The sequence below is a fragment of the Echinops telfairi genome, unplaced genomic scaffold (genome assembly GCF_000313985.2).
Source record: "Echinops telfairi isolate 266 unplaced genomic scaffold, ASM31398v2 ScPeMD7_4;HRSCAF=17, whole genome shotgun sequence".
NCBI classification, from domain to species: Eukaryota; Metazoa; Chordata; class Mammalia; order Afrosoricida; family Tenrecidae; genus Echinops; species Echinops telfairi.
Genome location: NW_022103900.1, coordinates 3001843 through 3018791, shown reverse-complemented (window position 1 = coordinate 3018791; position 16949 = coordinate 3001843). Strand labels below are relative to the sequence as shown.

The window sequence follows — 16949 nt, the reverse complement described above, 5'->3', positions numbered from 1 at the left end:
ATCCCTCTTTGGCTATCCCTCCTCGGTTGGGTATCTATGAACAAGAAGCAGCACGCCAAGTTCCCGTGGGAGAGGCAAAGCCATCACTTCAAGGGCCTTGCCACAACAATGGGGCACACCTGGTACATGAAATTTCAGTGTGATGAGATCTTTGAACATACAGGCAGCGTTAATCAACAAGGTATCAATTACCTTTGACTTAAAAGAATCAAAGTGGACTATCTTAAGGACAGTGCAGTAAAAAATGTAAACTTTTTTTTTAAATGTAAGCATTTCCTATTTCATTCCCTTTAAGGAAAACTGGAGGCCAGAGGAAGGAAAATGCAACTATTATCGAAAAACCAGCCAGCATTCCCGCAGGCCACAAACGGGAGCGGAGGGGGGAGGGAGGGACGCGTGGGGGCCAGGAAGGGCTCTGGAAAGGGTAATTTGAGTAATTCAATCCTAGTTTAGGGGGGAAACCAGCATCTTCCATCGCTAACTCATAAAACAAAAGCATCATGTTTGTATTCCCAAAACGTTGAACCCTCAGTCTCGTCCACAACCTCCAGCGTGTGGCTGACGGGAGAGCCACGGGCGTACCTTTAAGCACAAGGCGCTGCTTTGGGGGTCGCACTCGACACGGCGCCCCCTCCTGACGCCCTGCACGGACCACCCTGAGTCAAGGTAGGGGCCTGAGAGACGTAGTGGGAAAAGAGGGAGGTATCTTTGAGCGCAGGATACACTCGGGGCGCCGAGACTAGGAAGAGCCAGCACAGAGCGTCCAGACTTATGCCCAGCGCCCACGTGCCAACCCGGAAGGCACGTCCGTGAGGAAGCGCAGCCTTACCCACGCGCTGGGGGGCGGAGACTCCAGAGCGCGACAAGGCCGCGAAGCGGAGACAGGCCGGAGGCAGATCTAGAGGCGGAACCAGGCGAATTGGAGGCGGGGCCTAAGGGAGAGCTCGTTTCTCGCCCCCGCCTCCCACTGCCTTGTGGGAATTGTAGTTCTGGGACTAACCAGGCACTAGACTACATTTCCCGGTGAGGGAGCGTCCCCGACAGGCCACGCGCTAAGGGACGTGTGGCTTTGTTCACGACCTGGTTCGGAACCGGGAAGTGTTTGAAGTCGCCACGAGAGCAGGCTGGGAAGGGTCCTTTTCCTTCCCTAGTTTCCGGCGGCGGGGCTGTACTTGAGGGGGTGGGGCTGACTCTGCCTGCCATTGCCTCGCCGGCCTGCTACCCGGCCTTTTGCCTACGGTAGCTTTTCTCAGGCCCAACCCGGAGTCTGGGCCTTGAGCTACTTCGGGAACAGCCGCTGCCACTAGCAGAAGTGCGGACAACGTCCCTCTCTCGCTGCTTCCAGCCCCCGCCTGCGTCCGAGCCTCCATGGGCCGGACTCGGAAGCCCAACGTCTGCCTCCAGCTGAGCCGCCGGGCGCTTGGCTTCTTCTCACGCGATGCGGGTGTGGTGCAGAGGACCAACCTGGGCATCCTGCGGGTGCTGGTGTGCCAGGTGACCGCCTTCCGGCCGGGAGCAAAGAAACCAGCAGTGGAGCGCAGAGTACCCCCTTCCTCTCGGGGTGCAGTTTTGAATGCGCTTAGTGCCCCGTTGTAAAGAATCGCTTGGGGTGGGGAGGGGAATACATGCCCTGAACCTGGGTGATTTGTTAGTAGCTAATTACGATCCTTTCACTTTTAAGTTCTTACGTCTTCCGGCAATCATTCTAAAAGTTGGTCGCCCCACTTAATAGTAAGTACAGTGTGAGAAAAAAGCGAAAATACAGTCATGTTTTGAGATAAGCATACATGAAGTTACTTTATAAACTGAATTGAGCTATTCAGCTTAAAAAGTCGTGCACAGTAGAGGCTTATGAATCCTTCTCTAAACGTGAATCTATGTATCTTTCAGGAAAGTACCAAGTTTAAGAATGTTTGGACAACCCATTCCAGGTCGCCAATAGCCTATGAGAGAGGAAGAATATATCTTGATAATTATCGGTTCTGTGTTAGCAGGTAATTTTTCATGTGAAATATATATTTTTTTAATTTAATGCTTTTTTAAAAAAAAAAAACTAATTTTTATAGGACTACATGTCTATCAAAACCAGTCTTACTACCATTGAATTGATGCCAATTCATTGTGAGCCTATAGGATAGGGTAGAACTACCTATGTACGCTTCCAAGACAATAACTCTCTATAGGAGTAGAAAAACCCCTTCTTTCTCCATAGAGCCGCTGGGTATTTTAAACTGCTGACCTTGAGGTTAGCAGCCCAATTCGTAACCACTGTGCCACCAGATGTCGACATTAATGCAAATTCACTATATCTACTGTTCAATCTAGTGAATTTTTCACTTTTTAAATAATTACTATTTCTATCTTTTTATTGATATTCCTGATTTGACAAGACAATACCATTGTGCCTTCTTTTACATATTAAATTATAATCAACTTTATAGCCATTCTTACCAAGCTTTTAATGAATTTTATTTAAATGTCTAATTTGCCCCAGGACCATCTTTAGAGATTTTAAATGGTTGTCTTTATATAATTTCTGCCATCTTTCACTGAAGAGCATGACTGCAGAACTCATGCTATCATGTAAAAGTGGGAATCTGGACCTGTTCTTATGTGATGATGTCATTATCATACCCACCAAAATTAGCAACAATTTTAGTATTATTTATTGTCCAGTTTATAGTTTCCCCAATTTAGCAGTGCTCATTTTAATAAAACTTTTTAGAGTAAGTAATAATTGATTGGTGATCTTACAATGAACAGTCCAGTTTTTAACAATGCCCTCTCCTGTCTCAATTTATTTCAACTATCACAGAAGCTAAAAACTTTTGATAAAGTCAGTTCTGGAAAAAGTCTAGCTAATTTGAGGAGTCATAACTAGCCTATAGAATGCAGACATGAACTCTTAGTAAACCAAACTACTTTGCCAATTAAATGAATAACAACCAATCATTTAACTTTCCCTTTTAAGAAATCCCCTAAGGAGGGTGGGGTGGAAAGGGGAACCAATTACAAGGATCTACATATAACCTCCTCCCTGGGGGGTGGACAAAAGAAAAGTGGGTGAAGGGAGCCGTCAGAGAGTGCAAGATATGACAAAATAATAATTTATAAATATCATGGGCTCATGATGGGGGAAGGGAGGGGAAAAATGAGGAGCTGATGCCAGGGGCTTAGGTGGAGAGCAAATGTTTTGAGAATGATGAGGGCAATGAACGTACAAATGTGCTTTACACAATTGATGGATGTATGGATTGTGATAAGAGTTGGAGGAGCCCCTAATAAAATGATTAAAAAAAAAAAAAAAAGAAGAACCAATCCACACTGGGGAAAATAAATCCCTGAATAGTTTGTACCATACACAAGTTGATCAAAACTTTAATGTGATGAGCTCATCTGCTTAGAGCAGGGGTATTCTGTTCTGGCTTTTGTTTTGTTTTTTTTCCCAACCAATTAAACATTTTAGCTCAAATTGATGATTTCTTGGTTAGATTTTTTTTTTCTGACAAAATTATCTTAAGTTGCATGTTTTCAGCGTTCCACACGGAGGTGTTTATTCCAGAGGTTAAAATTACATGTGAGACTGCTCTGTTTCCTTGTGAAGTTCTTTTTGGTGTAAACCTTTGAATCAGTGAAAGAATATTAAAGGTGAATAGAAGTGACCCCTGAAAAGTGTATCTCTTTCAATAGTATTTTGTTTTCAAAATACCCAAAAACCTAACTCACTGCTATCGAATTGATACTGACTCATAGCAACCCTATAGAACAGAGTAGAACTGCCTCTGTGTTTCTGAAGTTATAACTCTTTATGAGAGTAGAAACTTTCATCTTTCTCACCAGGAGTGGCTGGCTGGTGGTTTCGAACTGCTGCCCTTGAGATTAAGCAGCCTAGCACATAATCCACTATGCCACCAGGGATCCAATATAGCAGCTGAAAAAAAAAAACAACAAAAAACCCAAGACATCCATGTAGCAATCTAAGAAATGTAAATTAAAAGTAAGATATTATTCTTTATATCAAAGTAAATACAATATTGAGCCCCTTTTTGATCCAAAAAGTTTCAGTTTAAAAATAATGGAAACATAGTATATGAAATCTATGAAATTCTATAGAGATATACTACAACTCAAAGGTAAAGAAAGAATGCAGTATGATCCAATTTTGGAAAATGTTCAGTTGGTATTTGCATATAATGAAAAACTGGAAAGAAATGCACCAAAGGGTCAATAAGTGGTTATTTTTAGTAGTTTCATAATGTTATCAACTATTTTAATATAGTTTTTAAGTGTCCTCCCTCATGATATATAAAGTAAATTATGAGGTTAAAAAAACTTTATATTTAGTTAAGAGAAAAGAAAAATAAATTGTCTTTTGGTATTTGAAATCTCTGACTAGAAAAAAAACATATACTCATACCTGAGATAATACTTTTTTGGTCATCAAGAATAATCCCTTCCTTTCCTCCTTTCTTTAGTGTTGCAGCAAAGCCAAGAAGACTTTACGAAATGCCAAAATGTTCCAAATCAGAAAAAATAGAGGATGCTTTATTATGGGAATGTCCAGTGGTAAGATTTGCTTCTAGAGCAGTTTTTGCTTCAAAGTGGTGACTATTAATAAAGTCAGTAAAAGAACAAAATGGAAATATAATGACTTTTGAATTTTTCAAGAAATCAAGAACACATATCTTTTGTCCTGGTTCTTGAAGAAGGTCTTACGCTCCATGTGTGTGACCAGTCATCCATTATGGCCCAGAAACTCAATGGCTCATTTTTTGGAGACCATCTTTTGATTATCATTATTCCTCTTGAAATAGTTTTTATCGTAAGGGACTATGTATCAGCATAAAGAATATATTTTGAAAATTAGATGACATTTTAAAATTCAAACACTAGAAAATGTGAAAATCTGATTTATAACTTGATGTATTACATATCACAGTGAGGACAAAAAAATGATAAAATGTAGACACCTAGTTTTCAGTGTTTAAAAAGGAACCTTCTATGAGGATAGAGTTCATCTCTGAAATAAAGGCAGCAGCTCTAAGAAACTAATTTTATGTAAAAACAAGGGTCTTTAAAAAAGATTTTAATAGTAGATTCAAAGTATAGCCTTTACCTTTAAGTATTATTTTGACTTATGTCATAGTGTTCCATTTTTCCTAAAGAACCACCATATTAATTCAAAGGCCTGATTAATTTGCTGCAACATTTCTCAGACCACTAATCCCACAGATAACTAATAATCCTCATAAATGGAAGTTTTGTGATCTAAATTATTTGGAAAATATGACAGTCACCATCCACAGCAGTGTATTAAACATTCTATAAAATATTTGCTGAATTTTTTAAACTCAGCATGTCCTGCACTTATTTTTCCACTGCCCTTTGATTTCTCCCAACTCCTCTAGCAAGTATATATATGATACCATCCCATAAAAGTACTGTACTGAAAAATGCACACCGAAGCAATGATCTGATGAACTCTCAACCTTTTAAATCCATTCAATTAAGAGTGAAAACAACAAATTTCTTAATTGAGCAAAGCTTTTAAGACATCGGATCAAAACACTAAAGATTTGAGCAGACCTGCAAAAATAAAATTTCTAGTCACCTAATTCCTATAATCACTTCTTTATAAACATTTTGTTCTCTTCTGAAATGAAGCAAGATTTTCCACTTTAAAAAAAGCATATTATTGCTAACATAGCAATGTTAAACCACTTTTAAATTAGTAACTCACTTTGATTTCAGAAAATAGTTCACAGCCATTATATATGCTGCTTCAATGCTGCCCTCTTTTAAAAGGCAAGGTATAATGAGTACATTCTTTTTAAAACTTTAATATATCCCTGAAAGTGTGTAGATAAGATGCCATAGAATGACTGTATTTCCTTCACTACCTGTAAACACATTATAAGACCCACTTGTCGATTCTGACTCAGCAACGCTGTGGGATGGACGACAGCACTGCCCCTTAGGGTTTCTGAGATGGTGGATCTGTACAGGAGCGGCTGGCCTCATCTTTCCCATGGAGTGGCTGATGGATTCGAACCACCAACACTTAACCTACTGTGCCACCTGGGGTCCTCATTGTAAGACAGTAGTTAGTAAGCTTAAAAACAAGAAAAATTGCCTGGATTTCTTTCCCTAAATTTAAAGGAAAGACAAATGTTTCATTCCTTCTGTTCATTTGTTTAGCCTAAGAAAACCCTAGATTAATTTTAGCTTCTCGACTTTTCTCTTGGATCTACCCTTTTATTCCAAAATCGAAGTGGAACTTTTGGCTTCTCTTTTTCCTCCTGCCTTGGACTTCCACCTTGTGGTGGCTCCTCGGTGGTAGGAGCACCCAAGCAGCTGTCCTCTGCCTTTCTGGGGAGTAGCTCACCGATGACACAGGCTGTCTCTCCATCGGACCAGGCCCATTCTTCTGCTCCAGTTTGGCTGTGTTGGTTCTGGATTCCAGGTTTTCTTTGGAGGTTGAAGAACCAGTGTAAATAATGGGGCAATTTGTACTTTTGCCATTTTAACTCCCATCGATAGGAAAATGAGTCATGAAGTAAAGAACAAATGAAACTGTTCTAGGAGATGATTTTAACTGCCAGGCTTTTTATACCTGGTGTTATGGAACTGTTTTTGTTATCCACAACAGCCGCATTAATGCACCCACTATGGTAAAACAACTACAGTTGACTGTTTAATATTAAATTATAATAATAATTATAACTTAACAGCAATAATAAGAAATTAGTTCAGACAGTATACAGACATTGTTGAATATTTTGTGCATAAATTATTTTAATTTATTATTAAAATAATTGTCCCCAATTTATCTTGCCTTGTCTTCTTTATTTGTGCATTTAATATTACTTCTTTGGTTTATTTATTCATATGGCTATTTAAACGGTTAGCTCTTTTCTCTGGACATTGATTGCTGTAAATTGTTCCTGCCTTGTGGTTTTGTTTTTATTTTATTTTTTTTTTAAGGGAGAAATACTTCCCAGTCCATCAGATTATAAATCCTCACTCATTGCCTTGACTGCTCATAATTGGCTGCATCGGATATCTACAACTACTGGAAAAGTCCTTGAGAAGATATATCTTGCTTCCTATTGCAATTTCAGGTATTAAGACTTTATTGTTAAAATTTGAATCCAAGGAACTATATAGTTCTTTTCAGTTCTTTTAGTGTACACTGAGAGCCAGGTTTATAAATCTGCCCTCTTTTTCTCCCCTCATAACCACTTGAAGATACGAGGATAGAGATCTTGTATCACTTTGTAGGTCCCTCATAAGTTCCTAACCTGTAGTAGTTTCCAGATTGAAAAAAAAATTGTTTAATTCTCTTGTGTTTCCCGTTCTACAAATAGTATTGTATAGATGGGATACATTTTTGCTAGATTTTCCTGAAGACTAGTCTCTTAGCTAAAATATGCCTAGTACAATCATAACTTTAATAACTATTAGCGTAGTAAGTTACAGGTAAATTTTTGGAGTGAATGTACACACATTTGTCTTAGTCTCTTGGACTGCCTTTAAAAAAAAAAAGTTTCAGTCAAAACAGTGGCTTCCAAGTTTGGGCCAATTAAATCCAAGGCCGAGAAGCCAGCTCAGAGGGTTCTGATTGGTTTTTTTTTTTAAGTTCCAACTGGATAATCTTGATAGCGTTTCAAAAAAGGATACAAAATTACCATGAGTGCTTATTATGAAGAAGTATTAAGAAAATTGGAAATTCCATTGGCAAGGAAAATAAAGACATTTTTTTCAAACCCATCTCTATACCTGCTTATTCTTTGAGGGCACCAGAGGTTGTCTGTCTTACAAGGATTTTGGTAGGCGTCCTAACCATACCTACCCTACAGGTCCAAACCTGTCCTTTCCGACTTCTTTCTTATTCAAACGCTAAGAATGTTGAAAAGAAACATGTTTTGAGTCCCTCAAGGGTACTCAAACTGCCATTTTGATGAAGACGAGATCCCAGAATTCTTTGGGGCTAAAAAGCCACAAAACTCACTGCCATAGAATTAATGCTTACAATGACATGATGCAACTGAGTAGAACTGCTTCTTGGGCTTTCCAAAACGGTTTCTCTTTATGGGAGCATACAGCCTCATTGTTTTCCTTTAGAGCAGCTGGTGGATTTGAACTGCTGTTGTTGCAGTGAGCAGCCCATCACTTAACCTTAGAGGAATGGAAACACCGCCTTCAGAAGTGTGTAGTCCTAGATGCAGGATATATCAAGAATCAGTCATTTCTTATTTTGGCATTTTTGTTTAAAAAAGGTTTCTATGATTTTGTAACTAGCAAAACTTTTTGCCTTGCTCTTAAATAGTATATAAAACCCATTGTTGTTGGATTGACTCCAACTCAGTGACCTTATAGAACAGGGTAGAACTAATCCATAGGGTTTCCAAGGCTGTAAGTTTTCTATAAAAACTGCAGACTGCTGCAACTTTATCCAGCAGTAGCTGGTAGATTTGAACTCTTGAACGTTTGGTTAGGAGCTAAGCGTCCAAGGCTCCTTGGCACAGTGGTGAAGTGCATAACTGCTAACCAAAATGTCAGTGGTCTTAATCTAGCCATGAGAGAAAGATCACCATCCTAGAAACCCTATAGGGCAGCCCTCCTCTTGTCTTATAGTGAGTCAAATTCACTCGATGGCATTGGGTTATGCATCTTAAGGGTTTCGTGTTATATGTCTTACCCAATTATAGGGATTTAAAGGAACTTCTTCAAGCTTTTCATTGATTGATGGATTAATAAATAAACTTCATTGCTTTTATAACTTAGGTAATTAAAAATTTAATTGTAAAATATTCTTCATACTTTGATTTATAAGTGTAGGTAAAGTGATCTAAATGAGTAAAGTTGGCACCTTTTATTTTGAAAGGTACTTGAACTGGGACACTCCCCAAGAAGTCATTACTATCAAGTCAGCTCAGATCAAAGTCTCAGCAGTGGCCCGCCAGGTACTAACCTTTAAGCATTTAATTAAAGGAAGACTGACCTTGTGTCCTTAGAAATTTGTCTATAAATTTGTTACTAAGGAACTGATCATGTTTGATTGCTGAAGCATGGTGTGGAGGTTGGTAGGTAGTTTCTTTCACTCTTTTTCTTTCAAGAGTTACCTAAGATTTTCTTGACTTTAAAATTAGTCTAGTTCTTTAACTGTATGAGTATATAGCAAGTAATTTTTTTCTTGGTGGTGACCTTAAAATAGAAAAAAACACATTGAGCATTTTTTTTCTTTTTTAGATAGAGACTCTGCCCTTAGATTTTTCCTCTTTGTAGCCCTAGGCATCTAGAAAAACAAAATAGCTTACTTGCTATCTCACCTTGGCAGTTTACTTGTAATTGAACGACGTCAGGTTTTTCTCACCAGTGTCCATTACGAAAAAATAATCAAGCACTGATCTGCTTGCTTTACAGGCACCAACTCATTCAATCCTCAGTACAACTCTTAGGGTAGGTAGTATTCATGTTCAATTTTATAAAGAAGGAATTGGGAACCACACAGGTAGAATAACTTAATCCAAAGGCATAGTGCTATAAGTGGGAGAACCTGGACTCGACTTCAGTGTCCCTGCTCTTATACACACACCATACTACCTCTTCTAGAAATCCAGTTCTTGTAACACTGACTGGCAAGTAAAGTTCATATACAATTTTAGGATTCCTCTTTAACAATTAAGGAGTTTCTCTAACTTACCCTTACATAGATTGCAGCACCCATCATTCCCTTGCTAACCCCCATTGTACCCCCTCATGCTCTGTGCCAAGCTAGCGTGCCTCTTGACTGAAAACTGTGCTTTTCATTCTCTCTTCTCTCTTGACTTCTTCTGGATGGAGTAAATTATTAGTTGGCCGCTTAACATTTGTTTGGGAGTTTGTTTTGGCAATTAAAAAGTATTTTATTTCTTTAACTTTTCATTGTAAACATTCTGGGTGGGTATTATAGTCTTGGGTTTTTTGTTTTGTTTTTAAATTTTCTGCTGAACTCACATTCCAACATTTTTCTTAACCAACAATGTCTTGTCAGAAATTTTCCAGTATTTATCTCCTCCACAAAGCCCCTCTGAACTGACTACCTACATTAGATTTCTCTTGCTGTTATAACGGATGACTACAAACTCAGTGCCTAAAAACAATTATTTTTAACAAGACTTCTTTTCACAGCTTTGGGGAAAATTCTTTTCTTTGCCTTATATAGCTTCCAGAAACCACCCACACTCCTTAATGCTCTTCCATCTTCAGATTAGCAGTGTGAGATATCACTGGCTTTTCTCAGATTGTCACATTTCCCTCTAACACTCTTCTACTGTCCCCTTTGACTTTTTAAGGATCCTTGTAATTTTAATGTGACCAGTTAGGTAACCAAGAAATATGGTTGGATGTCAACCAGTTCTTTTTGGTATAGTGACTGTATCCACGCCATCTTCTTTTGATGCTTTCTGAGTCCTTCAAGATTTTGCTCATAGAAACCTTCAGAATTTAAACTCCAGGCTTGAATTTTTTTCTTTATTTCAGCTCTAGATCTGCAGAGTATATTTTTAAAAAACTATTTCATGCATCCTATATAAAACCTTTCATCACATTAATTATTCATCACATTAATTAGATGATAGCTTCTCACCCTTTTATCCTAAGACAATCTAAGAAAAAAAGTATGAATGCGATTTATTAAGTATGAAAATCTTAGAGAAACAGACTGACCTGGCCGTTCCCTCTTAATAATACTTGACTCCTTATTCTCTCACCCATTATGTTGCCCTCTCCACTTGTGAGAGAAACCTCACAGCCAGCAAAATAATAAAACAAAGCAGTCAAACATTTTCGGAGAATTAATTTTGAGTGTCTTGTCTCATTTGCCTTTCTTGAAGAATGTAGATTCCTAAAGAGCAAGAACTCTAACCTACCTCTATTCCAACCAACCTATGGAGCACCATTATTATCATTTGGATGAGCAAAGTTAACCAACTTAGCTACTAACAAAAATGGCCTAGGAATCTACTTTCAGAAACAGCATTGAAAACCCTGTGCAGCAGAGTACTGTTTGGGCCCATGTAGGCTTGCTGTGAAGTCAGAGTTGACCATGACAACTGGTTTTAATGTTAGTACAAGGCTTGTGGGTATCTCGGCATCCTAGACTATGTTTTCCAACAGTCTCCAACTGATTACTAACTCTTGGTTAGGATATACAAACTATCTTTCATCTGGGTTTTAGGAGAATGTAAGGAGTCTAATTTACACCATGAAGATCTTGGCTCAGTCAAAATTCACCCCCTTTGAAGAGAATCTTTTGAGCTTTAACCATGAGAGTGCTTTTGTTTGTTTTCTGACTTTTAGTTATAGCCATATTGGTTGTGGTCTTGATGGCCCAAACCTCTAGGCTTCTCTGGAAGCAGTCAGGCTGTAGCAGGCACCCTTCATACTACAAATGTAAGAAATATCTTTAAAGCCATTCTGGAGAAGTACAACAGATTATTTAACGTTTCAGATGGGAAAGAACTTGACTGGGCCTTGCTCTTCAAAGTAAGGGAGCTTTCCTCTCCACATAGAGAAAACACTGAAGTTTTCGTTGCTGTTTTTTCATTAATTTTTCTCATTTTACATGGACATGCTGTTCATGCTGCTGCGATGCTACTGTCTATCAGATGATCTGAGCACCATGACTCCCTGTCTTTTCATTAGGTGCTTTATTGATATTGTTTGAGCACCAGTTTACAATAGGCATTTTGTTGCTAAGAAACGTTTACTGTTATGTTTGCTTTTGTAGGCTGTATGTGTGTGTGCACACGCATGCCCCTGTATGGCTGATGGCTTAGTGAGTGCATTTTGAACATGTGTGCCTTCCTGCAATCCAAATGATGGATGTTTTTAATTCATGAGATCCTCTATATCACTACATGTGAGGACAGATGGCTATTTTCAACTCATTAAAAGAGTGTTTTGATGGACTTTTCAGAGCCACCTGCAATTTTAATCTTTTCTTCTAGGCCGGCATTCAACAGTCTGTATTGCTATACCTTGCCGTGTTTCGTGTTCTCCCCTTTTCACTCATTGGGGTTTTGGAGATCAACAAAAAAGTAAGAGCTTGCTTCTATGTTAAATACATCATTTATTTTATTGACAATATGGTAATATCATTATTTAATTATTTGTGTATTGGGAATGTGTCCTGACCATAAAAAGTATGCTGACCTGGCTTATCGTAGAAAAAAATGGTTTAGGAAGAGCATGTGCTCCTCAGCAGCGTTGCGCTTGTTTTTATGCTTCTCCGGATAGTGTGGATTATCTGTGGTCACGAACAAACAGTTTTAGAAAATCACAAGTGAGTAAGGTGTTTGTTTTTGTTTTTTTAGAAAGCATGTGGCAAAGCTTGTTAGAATGATTATTCAGGAAAAATGAAAAGCTGATAATTTTAGTGATAAGATATAGGTTCAAACCTGGTTTATGATATATAAATAAGCCTTTTAATTAATGTGAACATTTTCCAAGTTTGGGATTTTTTTTGTTGCCATGTTGTTGATTTTTAAAAAGGGATAAATTTCCTTGAATAAAAATAAACCAATAGTTTTCTAATTTCGTTTTATAACTTGTTACTTACTCTGGCAAATAGTTATTGATTTCATTAGTCTTTTATTAAGCATACAAAATATTCTAGAGGACAAGCTCTTGATTGTCCCGTAATGCTCATTAGCAAACAAAATGAAGGTAGTAAAACTTGCTAATGTGAAATAATCATCCAATACTAAACTGAAGAAAGATTAAAGAGTAATGTTAGCCATCATTGTTATTTGTACTGGGCCAGACACTGTATACGTCTTTTAAAGCCCTGTCACGTAACTCACTCAATTAGGAAGATAAGCAACTATTCCAATCCTGAAGATAGTAAGAGCTGAAATTTGAACCCAGGGTGACTACTTTATCATATAGCGTCCATTACACAAATCCTTTTTTTCACAGTAGGAAACCAGGATCTGTGAATGAGCTAGTCCTGAACCAGTTAAGATCAAAGCAAATCATAGTTATTCTTCTAAAAGATGCCCAAGAGAGAGAGAAACGATTTCTCTCTGTGCTTGTGAATTAAGTATTTGGGTATACGTACTACATGCTACAGCAGGAAGGAACACTTAACCAAGTCATGATTGTTTCTGTGTACTCTTACATGCCCAAGGTAATCATTTGAGGGATTTTACTCTGATTACGGTTACTAATTGAAGCACAGCTTTCACTTAGTGTATATAATAGTGGCTGGTTTTAGAATGCAGTAAGCTATTGATTGAGACAATAAGTCTTCAATAAATAAAAAATGTGTCTTCAGTAGAAATAGAAATAGATTTTTAATTCATTCTCAGTTCATTCATTGCTGTGGATATTTGTCTGTTGGTGTTTGTTAAATATTAAGATTGGCACAGAATCAGTTCTTTATCTGAACTCAAGAGAGACTCCCAACGGGATCCAGCGCATAGCCCTGAAACAGTAAAGGGCCAGACAGGGAGTGAGCGAGTCCCTTCCTTGAGCTCTGCTGGGTGCCTGCTTTTTCAAAAAAGTGATTTTTATAAGACTAATGACAATATTCAGGAAGAGGGTCGTGATAAAATTCTGGAGTTAGCCTTTTCCTTGATCCAATCTTTTCACCTTTAAATTAGATAAAAATGATGTCAGTACTTAAAGAAATGTTAGCATGAAGAATGAATCCCTCGTATGATACGTGTAGTAGAGTAAGTATTCATTTAGAACTCAATGGACTCGGCATACTGCTGTGTCCATGAGGAATAGGGTGGTATTGATGGATATTGGCAAAGCCCTGAAGGAGATAAGCGAGTGAATACAGTCTCCTTTTTGACGAATCTGTGCTACTTTCCCGTTTGTGTGCCAACCAGAAATTCCAGTGGCTCCTTGCTTACCACTAATAACACCCTAGTCTCTAGTTGCTAAATTAAACTAACGTTATAAGGCTAGGCACCAAGGTCATAGAGGTGACCTGAAAATGAAGCAGTATCACAAGCACCGAGAACAGTCAGGATTGGCCTTCGGGTCTTTTCTCAGGTGATATCTACCTTTCCCCCCAGATTTTCGGGAACGTTACAGATGCTACCTTGTCTCATGGAATACTGATTTTGATGTACAGCTCAGGACTGGTCAGACTCTATAGCTTCCAAGCCATCACCGAACAGGTAGAGAAAACAAAAATTTGTTATACTATAACTAAGTTGAGTTTGGGGCTGAGAACGAATTTTCAGTGATTTGCTTTTAGAGCCTGATGCTTATTTTGTATATTTCAGCTCTATAAAACTGTACAAATGTAGAAAAACAAAGTAACTTTTAAGAGAGACCTTGAGAAGATAAGCAAAAAAGCCTTTGGACAAATAAAGACATTTTCTCCCTCATACAAGTAGACAAATGTAACTCAACAAGTACTGCTACTGGGATTCCAGTGCGTGCATGCACGGTTTATTCTGAACAAAGCACATGCTTCAATGTGTCTCTAAGATTAGTGGTGTGGTTGGTTGCAGACAAGTCCTTTCAGTAACATACTTGTCTTGGTCTCATTAGTGTACCTTCAACAAAAAGATCCAATCAAAACAGTGCCTTCTGAAGGGATCTAAGCCAGTTCAATTCAAGGGAAAAGTCTGCTCAGGAAGTTATGGTGACTGTTTTGGGGGGATTCTAAAAAATCTATCTTAATTTTTCTCAAAGGACGCAGGATGATCATGGGGGCTTATTATGAACAAGTTTTAAGGAAATCGAAAACTGCATTGGTAAGAAAAAGGCCAAGAGAGTTGTGCCCAGGAAATTTTTCCCCCATCTTGTCAGTGTACCTGTTCATTCTTTGGGAGTAGGAAGAGCTTTCCTACAAGATTGTCATGGGCAGCCATACCCTAGCCACCAACAGCTCGGATCTTGCTCCTGCACACTTATTTTTGTTACCAGAACTCATTTACACTGAACATGCTCGGAGGCCCTTGGGGATGGCAAAACTGCTTTGGGGATGTGGTGTAAATCAACGAGCTCTGAATTCTTTGGAGGAAAGGATTAGAGAAATGAAAGCGCACTTTCAGGAAAGTATAGACTTAGATGAAGGTTATGTCGCATTTTGATATTTTTGTTTAATAATGGTTTCTGTATTTCGTAACAATACTTCTTGACTTAGCCTCATATGTGTGAATTTGCTTCTTTTTTTTTTCTTTTCTCTCCAGAACAGCAAATAAGCAGGTGCTAAAGCCACCATTTGTGTTTTGTTTTGTTTTTAGTTCATGCAACAGAAACTTGACTTAGGGTGTGCATGCAGATGGGGTGGGACTACTGGAACTGTAGGAGAGGCTCCTTTTGGCATTCCTTGTAATATTAAAGTCACAGGTATGGCTACTATATAGTATCTTTTTACCTTCAAAAAATAAGTGGTCATATGAATGGTTACCTAATATATTCACCAAAATGTTTTTCTTATAATTGTGCATCAATTTATTTTACCTTTAATACAGCAGATTCCTTTCTATCTAATAGATATCAACAAAAATCTGTAGATTGTGCAATGAACTCAGTTTGAACTGGCGACCTTGCAGTTAGCAGCCCAATGCCATACGCACAGTGCTACCAAGGCTCCTTATGGTTATTATTCTTCATGATTCTCAAATTGACCCAAATTAGAACAGTGGGAACTTCATCAAGTAGGTCATTTGGACATATCCGAATAATCTGTAAACTTCTTTTCCTAAGTTTTCTGGGACAAGAATCTCTCTCAGGTTTGCCTTGTATTTTCCTTGTCCCATATCCATCATGGAGCCTTGTTAGTAGAGAATGACATTAGAGACAATGCGTGGCTGGCTGTACTCATTTACGTCTAGTCCCTTTCAATAAACGGCTGAGAAATACATTAGAACAAAAATTCTAGTTCTTTATCATATTTCAAATATAACCGTTTGTTTACTTTATTTTTTTATTTCTTAATATTGCTAATTTTGACAATCTAGTCCCAGCAACTTTTATTAATCTTTTAACCTATAATTCAGAATTTCAATTCCAGTGTTACTACTGAAAACAAGTCTGGAGTGAGGTTAAGATTTTGCTTCAGTTCCTTTGGTCTTTTAAGTGTACAATCAGTGTAATAATATGGTCAGTGTACTTGAAATCATTTTTCTGTGTAATTACCAGTTTGTTGTGATTAGAATTATTTGTTTCCACTTATTTTCAGCTTTGGGGTTTGCTTTCCTTTTTAATTTTGTTTTCAAAATTGTAAAATGTGTGTGTAGTTAAAAATTCAAAACTATAGGCAGTCCCTGGGTTTCAAATGAAGGTGGTCCCTACATATGTCTGTAAGCTGTATTTGTAAGTGAGTCAGACAGGTGCAAAAAATTCTTATTTTGCCTTATTTTAGGAGCCTTGGTGGTATAGTTGGTTATTTGTGGGGCTGCTGACTACAATGTCAGCAGTTTGAATACACCGGCCTTTATACAGGTCAAAGATGAGGCTATTACTCCCAGAAAGATATACAGTAATTTGCCCATTTTTCTATTATGGTGTTCATATTTTTCTTATTACTTAAAAAATACCTCTTTTGGGGAATGGTGTTAACAACCCAGGGACAAGGGAGCAACAAGTGATCCAAAATCGGTGTTGAGTAGGGTATAAGAGGCCTGGTAGGGCTTGATCAAGGACAATGTAACCATGAGGAATTACTGAAACCCAAATGAAGGCTGAGCATGATAGTGGGACAAGAGGAAAGTAAAAGGAAATAGAGGAAAACACCAGGCAGCAAAGGGCATTTATAGAGGTCTAAAGACAGGCATGTACATATGTAAATATATGATGATGGGGATATAGATATATGTGCGTATATTTATAGGTTTAGTTATTAAGGTAGCAGATGGGCATTGGGCCTCCACTCAAGTACTCCCTCAATGCAAGAACACTTTGTTTTATTAAACTGGCATTCCATGATGCTCACC

At 38.1% G+C, this 16949-nt stretch overlaps 2 protein-coding genes across 2 annotated transcripts in view; one reads left to right on the top strand and one right to left on the bottom strand.

Moving 5' to 3' along the window:
* The window catches only part of METTL8 (methyltransferase 8, methylcytidine), a 141312-nt gene extending 140573 nt beyond the window's left edge, over positions 1–739 (bottom strand). The window contains exon 1 of the mRNA XM_004718092.4: positions 583–739. The gene's annotated coding sequence lies outside the window, so the exon portion shown is untranslated. The remainder of the gene's footprint in view (positions 1–582) is intronic.
* A 443-nt stretch (positions 740–1182) lies between these two features.
* DCAF17 (DDB1 and CUL4 associated factor 17) overlaps positions 1183–16949 on the top strand; it is a 28919-nt gene continuing 13152 nt past the window's right edge. Inside the window, exons 1-8 of the mRNA XM_004703895.2 lie at positions 1183–1494; positions 1891–1994; positions 4476–4566; positions 6985–7121; positions 8888–8966; positions 11994–12083; positions 14073–14177; positions 15255–15360. Coding sequence (XP_004703952.1) covers positions 1369–1494; positions 1891–1994; positions 4476–4566; positions 6985–7121; positions 8888–8966; positions 11994–12083; positions 14073–14177; positions 15255–15360 — 838 coding nt within the window. The 5' untranslated portion in view covers positions 1183–1368. The remainder of the gene's footprint in view (positions 1495–1890; positions 1995–4475; positions 4567–6984; positions 7122–8887; positions 8967–11993; positions 12084–14072; positions 14178–15254; positions 15361–16949) is intronic.